We start from the raw sequence: 10,127 nt of genomic DNA on the forward strand, positions 1-10,127 counted from the left end.
CCTACAGCTATCAAAACCTGTTCTGCTCTAATTATCTTTATTGGTGGTTCCGGAAGTTGACATCAGAATAAGGCTATCGTCTAGGAGAAGTTCTTTGTGTGTCTCTGTGGTGTGGTGAAATGTTGGTTCTGGGCGGGGAGCCAGCCATGCCATCTTCTCATCATCCCAGCATGATATCCAATCTGTTTCCCAGCCTCATAAGATCCTTAGCTGGCAGGCACTGTGGCTTATCTTGAGTTTAACTGGACATCCCAGAAAACCCCCTTCTGCGCCCCACTTCGAACCAACTTTTCCCCTACACTTGTTTTCCTCTATACTGATGCATTGCTAGCATCAAGTTTTAGACCTGCTATTAGCAATGTCGTGTCAATGATACATCTACCCCAAATGTTTTCTTTCACTGTAATTCAATCATTCCCTCATTTTGAGTCTTATTCTACATTTCTCTCAGAATAGATCAATTCATCAAATTTTACGAGCACTGCCATATACCAATTGAAGATCTGTATCATTGTTACATATGTACTTCGAATGGCGTCATACATTGAAATGAACTTGCGTCAGAACCCTACAGTTATCATTGTTTTTTGAGCAATGCAAATGGCAAAATAAATTACAGGTGTGACTTCTACTCTATATCTGCCATAATTCCATTAACATCTACTGTAGCTCATATTGTTTTGCATTGCTATACAAAGATCGTCGTGATACAATGCATAGGATCCCATTCTCAGATGTAATCTGGTGCCATTGTTCTGAGTGCACATTTGACACATGAAATGTATTGGACCTTATCAATTGGTGCCAGTGTGAAATAATAGCATATCAATATCCAAAGTTCTTTTCAAAAGGTACATGAATGTGTGAATTATTGCATTTTTGTAAGTTAATGTTGCAAAGTGCATACAATGCGCTAATACATAGCAAAATCAATATTGCAATAATTTGTCATAATTGAGACATACTACACCTATGTGGAAAAAAGAGAGCAACAAAATGCTGCATCAAAAAATAATTAGTCGATCGATGTTTTCCAAGTCTGGAAGATATCCAAAATATATGCTACATACTTTCTCTCTATGCCACAGAACTCTATGTTGTAGTATACACAGCTGTAACTTAAACTTTGTATGATGCTAAACTTTATTCACAGGTCTACATTGACCATGTTTAGGTTGAAATGAAATTGAAAAACCAAGTCCGCAGTTTCTCTACAGAATAAATCATGAGTGATGTTTATGACAGTGTAATACTCTTCATCCCATTTTGACGTATCACCAATTCCATGTCTCAAGGAGAGTTATGGTCAAATCAGACGATATTTCCTGCTCTAATTCCACATATTGGCCAATATGAAACAGCTTTAATTTACTACGCCACCTCTGCTTGACACAGGATAGCAGTTATCAAACCTCAACGTGTCCGGGAATTGATTACCTGTATCTGGACTTTTTCCACATCGAAACACTTTCAACGAAAACATCTATCTGGAAATTGAAATCACTAAGTCTGTCTCATTATCATCCTGTTCTGTCAGATCAATTCTCCGTATATCGGAGCTCCGCAATTGCTGGCTCCTAGACACGTTTTCTGATTCACGGCTTCCTACGCGGGTAAATTGGACAGGCTCGGAGTAATGAATATCAACACTATGGTCGGCTGGCTGGAGAAATGAAGTGTCTAAATAAAGCACGGCATGAGTCAGTTCTTTTTAATTATGGACCTCGCGGCTGCTATTCTAATCTGAAATCCCTAAAACGGCACCACCAAAATTCTCTCCCTCCTTTAAGAGGATCTGCTAAGAGGGGATGGCGCTGAAATAGAAACCTTCCAGGTTTCTACCAGATTTGCATTCTGATTGATGGAGAGATAACACTTCTGACCTTGTGAATTTTTGACCTAGTTTGGAGCAATTGAAATTCTGTTCAACACTTTCAACTAAAAAGGATAATCCCTGGTTTTATTCCATGATGACTAATGACAATTTAACAGTCGTTATGTTTACGAGGTAGGCTTTATTTCAATTAAGCGTTTTCACAGCCCTTCTTTTTTGATTGCAGAAAGTTTACATCCCACGTTACAATGAATTATTCATTGAGTCATTCTATTAACCTTTAGTTGATGTGGTTGAAAAGAAATTTGTCACCATGATTAATTTTATTAAAACGTAATAATATTGAATTGTCATTTTATATAGGTCAGCGACTGTTGGTCCAAATCAATGGAGTCCAGGTCACAGGTTGTTGCAGCAGACTGTCAACAGTACAGATCACAAATCCACACGGAAGTACCCAGAAATCACAAGTGAATACATACTTCGGTGGGGTCATCTCTTGGTGTGGCCCAAAAATCGGGAAAAGGGTTGGCTTTAATTTCACATATTCTGTGGGGAATCTTATGCAATTATTGCAGCAGGGCTGGATCAATCGGTTGCTTAATCCCCCAAACTCCACCTTGGTACGGTCCCCACACAAACATGTCACATACATGTGTAGGGGATGGTTGGCTGAGAAGGGTTGTCATGGCAACAGGTCCCCCTGATTGACATGTGGTCCAAGCCAAGAAAGTTGGGGTGGATTTCATTGAGAACAAAGCTGGGTTCTTCCTTGTACATTTTTTCCCCTTTAAGAACCTAACACTATACTACACTGAGAAGAGTTGCTATGGCTACAACTTTCTTGATTGACAGGAAACTTCAGGTCAAAAAGCAAATCAAAAACAAAAGATTACCCTTAGCCAAGTTGTTTGGGCAGTTTGAAATAAAGACCAATTCAAATACTGGAAAAAACTTGGTAAATTGAATTCCTTTTTGTAGGAATTTACTGAGGTATAATACATGACATAGTACATATTCGTGACTTCAGTACTGAAATGCTTTAGCAAATTTGTACCAGTCCTGCATTTGGGAACAGCACATAGCATGTACAGTTTAAAACTGTGTCTTGTTTTGACTGGCTGCTTTAAGAAAATGTCTCAGATGTAATTATTTGGGAGGAGGAGAAGATGCCAAATCTGTTTCACAAGAAATTAAATTTTGTAGCCTTAGGTGGAAAGGGCGTCTGTCTCAAGCAGGATACAAAACTTTGGCATGATCCTATCTGATCTAGACGTATTGGACATATTTGACTTGGAGCAAAAACTGTTAATACTTGCTTTGGCAGTATGTTCCAATTTTGCCAATAGCCTGTCCGCCTTATGATTTATTGCAACAGCTGGTAGTCACAGTTCATTCAAAGGTTCCTTCCAAGAGCTACATATTAAATAATTGCAGTAGCAATAGGCAAAAAGACTAATGAAAAATGTAATTGTGTGCATCAATCTCTGAATATCTCAAGACAACCACATTTATGAAAAAAACAGTGAATTAAAAAAGTTGATAATAATGTGATGCTGCAGCAATCACCTTTTCCAGGTATTCAGGTGTTCAAGACATTTTTGAAAAAGCGCTGATAGTTCTAAGGTCTTGGTAGTCCTTTGTAGTCAAACATGACTGTCGGTGTGCTCATCATCATGATTTAGAGTAATAAAGGAAAACAGATAAAATCTAGCATCAACATACTTCTCTATTTCTAAGAGAACATTTCTTCATGTACATTGTATTACCACCCAGATTTATGAATTATACATCAATTCTTACACCAATACATCATCATACCATCTTTCCTTTTTAGATATTGATGTGGGTGCATACAGTGTCTTGTGACAAACTACACTTAAATTGTCTTGATAGGTAAATGAATTGAAACTGTGGGAATGATATTTCAGAATCTGGCAGTTAAACTAGAGGATATATTCCCTCATGCCATGTTCACACCAGTGAAAATTGTCCCGACAACAGGTATTGATCACAACACAGTCCGTCACCCAGACGTAAAGCCTGTCCAGTGCTACTGGGACCACCGCTGGTGGTTAACGTTTTCCCTATGGCTTCTCTTAACAGCAAATGCCCAGCGGCTGATAAGTGGTGCAGCACTTTGTCACTGTAATGTTGTAGGCAGTGTCTAACATTCATCATCTCCGCAAGGCCATGCATTATACTTGGACTTGCACCATCCTTAATAGCATGGGGTATAAGGGAAGCATTGGGAAGCCTTCATCACCACCAGCTATTTGTGATGGGCTTTTCTAGAAAGATGGCAAAGGTTGACTTTAATCCTCCAGTATATCTTTCCTTGGTACAGAAACAAATGCAGGGATGAAATGGTAGTTGCTTATTCAGTTTCTGCCTTTATCTTGCATTACATTCCATTTATGTTCATGAAAAGCATATAATTCCACTTTTCCATTTGCAGTGCTTCTATTTGTGATAGTGTTCTTTTGATGTCCCTTCATGCTAATATCATTGCTGTATAGTTACTGTCATCTTGCATTATATAGTTTTCTATGGATAGAAGTCATTCAATTCCTTCATACATGTGTTTTATTATCTGGAAAGATGACAAACATGCCATTATCTTCTGGAATATTTCTTGGTTATTGAAACTGTTGATACCAATTTTGCTCTTGCTTTTGTATTCCATGTATTTACTATAGATACTTTTATGTTGCTGAAAGGACTTCATTTCATTTCTGTTCCATGTTATGAAAAAATGTTACTCAAGCAGCTGGATATGATTTTGGAAACAGTCAGATGTTTCAGACTGAAACAACGGAAGCTAATTGACTTCATGACTAATTGATGCTAATTGCATCAATTCCTCATTGAGTCAATTACTTTCACTCAATGACTTTGTCTTAGCTTTGTTTCCTATTGGACAATCCCAATCCAAAACTTGACCTCAGCTCCTTTGCATACTAATTCATGGTTAAGATATAATTAAGACCTGTTTCTACCAGATCTCCTCAGAGTTACTAATGAAAGGTTGTACATGTAGATGCTATCTGACATGTCTGTTTTCAAAATCATATCCTTGAGTAACTGGTTTTAGCATATCTTATTACCTGGATGTCTAACCTTTATCACACACAGTATGTGTTATCTGTAATGGGTCTAAAAAGAAGACAAAGTTCTACTTATTCTTGTAGTCTCTTTCCTTGGTGCTGAAATCTTTGCTGCAAGTCATATACTAGTAGTTATCTTATACATATTTCTGTTCACCAAAGACTTCCTCTATAGTACTTTGTTTTTCCCTAGACCTTTCTTTCTAAAATATTAAGTTTTCTTGCATTATTATTGCATCTTTTTCTGGAGCTGAAAGTTTGTTATGTGCGTTAGACAAACCTTTGACACCAAGATATTCTTCCTGATATTGATTACATCTTGAAATAAGAAGTATATGCTAACTGAGGGCAGACATGAAAGATAGAGGCCTAGGACTGCTCCAGTCAAAAATAAAACTTTGGGAGCTAAGAAAGCTTGCAATGGAGATATTTGAATGAAGACTGATTCCAGTTGCAGACTGTTCAAACCACTACAGCAGCTGACTTGGACTACTTCTACATGTATAAAGATACTGACCTTTACTTTGTCCATCAGGACCCCTCAGAATGGTGCATTCCTCTATCGTTCCGAATGGGTCAAATAACCTTCTCACGTCTTCTTCTGTTTGCTGTTTTCCGAGCATGCCCACAAACAACTTCCGGTCCTCTGTTGGTAGAAAACAGAAGATAGATGTTAAAACAATTAAGATGACTTACATGTATTTGTAGCTCATGTAACATCCAGATCTTCCCAATGACCAACAATACCTATCTAACATTCAGTTCCATAATTCTGCTGGTTTCCCTAAGATCGCCACGTAAAACAAAAATGGTGAAAGCAAGGAGGTCTACGAAATGCAGCATTAGTAATCCTAGAGGTATTCTTGCTTCAGTTATCCCTGGTATTCAATATTTTCTATAAAAGGTCTTCATAACACTGTTTTCTTAATGTGGCGGTCTTAGGGTAGTCGTATAAATCATGAGAGTTGATGTTACTAGCAAACTCCACTACTCCTGTAAATAGAAACTTCATTGATTATCTCATTACAACACAGCTAACAAGCACATTAAGACCATATTCAAAACATAACAATGCATTTGAAAAATCTTGAAATAACATAAGAAAACATCAACAACATCAATGAGTTGAAATTATCTCAAATAAATCCTTGAATGCAAACATGCTGTACATTTTCTAACCAAATCTTGTTCTATCAATTCTTAGCCATTTCTGGCAAAATTTCAGCAAGAAAAAAGATAAAAAGACAAGTTTAAGAGGAAAACTTGTACATAACTATATTGACTACCAAAACTTTTTACTTGTTGACACTCTACTTAAATAATTGTTTTAACCAAAGAATCAGCAAATCAAATTGATGCGGCCTAATGATATGGAAGTGCAGAAATATTTGTAAGTTGGCAAGGATTCAAACGGGTGTGTCCCTTTTCAATTATAGATGTGGGGGTCACTTGACTCCACCCAAGAAAGTCATAAAAGTCATACTGATGACATCACAGTGACCATTAGGCCACATCAATATAGTTTCTCTGTTCTTAGAAATAGATACATGTAGAAATATGCTTGATATGTTTTTCAACACAAGAACAGATTCTGAGAGAAAAGTTAGTACTTTGGTCCACAGTTTCAGGAAGTCAGATGCAAGTTTTCACCTCAGCCTTCTATTTCTCTTGCTTGTATACAACACGTCCATTACAATACTGGCAGAGCTTTATGATGAGTTAAAAACATAGCCAGTTTCAAACATGTCATAAGAGTTGGGATTTGCATAAAAAGAGCTGCCTTTGTTTTCTAAAAATTGCTAAGTCTTGTGGCTTATTTTGATATTTACCAAGATTTTAGGATATTGTAATTAGCTTTGGACTTATTAGAGGCTACATGAGGGCTCAACCCCTCTGACGAGTGCACCTGACAAGTCATCTTCGACACCGAAGGAATACCAAGAGAGAATTAGGGCAAGTACTTCCAGTTGGACACCTAAGATAATTATGCATCTCTACCTACCATGTTATTTGTGCTGTTTGTCATGTATGTTGTCTTTAAAAAAATATGATATACAAGTTTTTTTAAAGTGTCTAAGACATAAAACCTTAAGCTAATATAGAGGACATTATCTTATTAGAATTGACAGATGGTAATGATTTATTCATAAGTTGACCTTCAGTTTTACCGCATGTGCAGGCCATCTGTTAACCATGTCGATATCTTCAATACACCTAATTATGATTAATAAGTTGGTTGTACAATCTGGGATGTGATGTCCTTTTTGGCCTTGGCGTTTTGATATATGATGCTGAAAACAGTACAGATGGAACCTTGAGATGACATTTCTCTGATACAATACAGATGCCTATCATACCTGAGAACTGAATAATTATCACAAATGATACAGAAATAGCAAAATCAAAACAATAGAACTTTGACATTTTCTAATGAAATTTAAAAATTCTCCAAACAAATAACCCTGCTACATATAACACTATGTTGAATAGAAAAATTGTATTTTCCACTCAATTTATTGTTTCTAAGGTATGATGTATGCAAAAATGCTAAAGTTACAAACACACACACACATATGGACTAAAACCAATGATGTTCTTCAAGTACAACTTTACAGTGAAAGATTTTCCACAAAAGATGACAAAAAGAGTGCCATATTTTAAATAGGTACCAAATATTGCACTCTGCTTGCAACAAAAAACAGTATCCAGCCTACTTTTAGTATTGTCTTGCCGAGTGACTCTGTGCAATACAGGAAAGACATTTGCCATAAAAAGATCGTCTTCCTTACAAACTACAGTCTACGAGTGGCTCTGCAAAATGACTGTCTACCATACCTCGCTGATACTTTTACCATACCTTGCTGATACTTTTAACTTTAGGCATGGATAATACGGATTCCATTTGGCGGGCAAAATGAGTGTGCATAATGAGACTGCATGTTACAAGCCTATGTTACTAACTTGTAATATGAGTAAGTCTCTTTCAAATGGCTATGAGGCTATACTGTACAAAATTGCAACGTTGTGACATATAGGCAATCTCAAACTGGAAGATCCCATTGGAAATATCACTGTATTCTGATGAAAACATCTTTGGCTCTAGTTCAAGTGCATCAGTAAGAAATGTGCCCCAAAAGGTTTCTATCTCTATGCCATACATTATAGGATATCAGTTTACATGTACCAATTCCAATGTTGAAGTTCGGCAATGATGACAATAACTTACAGAACGGGTTCCCTTGTGACATAAACCTTTTATCATGCAGACATCTTCAATAAAGTAGCGCCATGATTAATAGTGTCTCAAGTTTGAGCTAAAGGCTAGTTACCGTAGACCTATTTGTCTGGAGGGCACTGGAGTCTTGTATTGGAAGTGGAATCTATAGAAAGAAGCACAGCTGCGTGGTGAAAGTCAATAGAACTTCTTCATGTGACGTCATCATGGGACCCCATCATGGAGGCGGATGCAGCAATTTGCTTTTCACTCACTCATAACTCAAGAGTTTTCAAACATCTACATGTCAGAAAGACTTTTTTAGATGACTTCTATGAAGTGTGTACAATTCATGTAAACTGTGGGTACATAGAAGGTATCCGTGAAAGTAACACAGTAAGACAGTCTCTGTGGGCATCTATGATATTACCTCTTCTCATTCACTTAGGGGTAGTCTTAGACAGCCACATCAAAAAAGAGTAATGAAGCTTATAAAGAATGTCCAGACATCTGAAGCATGCATACCTAATGGGGATTACTGAATCTGTACTATTGGTAGTTCTTTTAATTCTCCTTTTTGATGGATCAGACTTAGTGTACCCAACAGAATTATGAAAGTTAAGCCAAGTCAAGTCCAGATTCTCAGGGTGACAGACCAACAGCAGATATGTCTGCCCTCAAACACCTGGTCATCTGTATATAGTACTTGTACCTGTTTCTAGGCTTATATGAGACTATTACCATCCCTGACATCTCCAAAACAGTTGGATAAATCGACCATTAACATTCTGTGCTCCCAAACATAGAGGGATATATGGTTACATATGTACCAGGGATGATAAAACTGTTGTCCATAATGATTGTGTCCCATACATGATGTGTGAGGCCAGGCAGTGTAGAGTGAGTGGGAAGTGCAAGATCAATGTTAACCTAACATAATTTGAAATGGCCTTGTGTGCCTGCGGAACGTGACCTTCTGAAAGCACAGCGCACGGACTTAACAGATGACCACTGTGTGTGTGTGTGTGTGTGGTGTGTGTGTGTGTGTGTGTTTGTGTGAGTTTGTGTACACTTCACTGTTATGTAAGTAACATTATTTTACTTTAAAAGTTAGAATAAGTTTTCTGTAATCAATAGTTATTGTAGTTGTGTGATATACAACCTCAGGTAGTCAATGTGATTCATCAACAGATGTCTCCTGTCCCAATAAACAGGCCACAATGATCAAAGCAACAACTTCCATTTGCTATCCGATGGAACACGTTGATTGGTAAATAAAGTCACCCCTTCTAAAGAATAGCCGTCCATTTTGTTTGACCTTGGTTGCAGTTTTATCGGGTTTGCCCACAGGCGTCCCGCTGGTGCAAAGTTAACCTGGATGTCGCCCGTTTCAGGAATCCGATATAAATCGGTAATTAGATCTTGCTGTAGGAGGTTAGCATCTTTGATGTTTGCACCTTCTACCAGTTACAAATTTTAAAGTACTTCAAACATTCATTCCACTTTGAGAGAAACGAATTCAATGTACATCATTAAAGTAACTACAGAGCTACATTTTCCTGTTTGCTTATTTGCCATTTCAAAATATTTTACAATCTACTAGTATGTAGAAATGGAAAATATAAATGAAGAATATTGGATATCATTCATTACTGATCATAACTAAGGAAGCACTATGCAAAATAATCACAAGCAACATAAAACACATCCATGTTGGTTGCTCTTTTTAAGCATCTCCAATGTATTAATACTGTACGACAGGATTGTTTCGACCACAAACTTAAAACACTGCAAAAATATCCTTGCTCCTTCTACCACAAAAGTAAATGGATCTACAGTTACTAAGCTACTACAGCATGGTTGCTCTGTGATTTCTGGCAATTTGGCAAGTATTGTGTCATTTCTGTAACACATTTATTTCTGTAATTCCTCTCCAGCTGTCTTCGACTATCTAAATGCGGGTAACATCTTT

At 37.2% G+C, this 10,127-nt stretch overlaps 1 protein-coding gene across 10 annotated transcripts in view; it reads right to left on the reverse strand.

Moving 5' to 3' along the window:
- LOC118410906 (CUGBP Elav-like family member 3-A) overlaps positions 1-10,127 on the reverse strand; it is a 233,547-nt gene that overhangs the window by 19,955 nt on the left and 203,465 nt on the right. For all 10 annotated transcript variants that reach the window (XM_035812796.1, XM_035812788.1, XM_035812793.1 and 7 more), the window contains one exon: positions 5,459-5,587. In XM_035812796.1, coding sequence (XP_035668689.1) covers positions 5,459-5,587 — 129 coding nt within the window. The remainder of the gene's footprint in view (positions 1-5,458; positions 5,588-10,127) is intronic.

The sequence above is a fragment of the Branchiostoma floridae genome, chromosome 3 (genome assembly GCF_000003815.2).
Source record: "Branchiostoma floridae strain S238N-H82 chromosome 3, Bfl_VNyyK, whole genome shotgun sequence".
NCBI lineage: Eukaryota > Metazoa > Chordata > Leptocardii > Amphioxiformes > Branchiostomatidae > Branchiostoma > Branchiostoma floridae.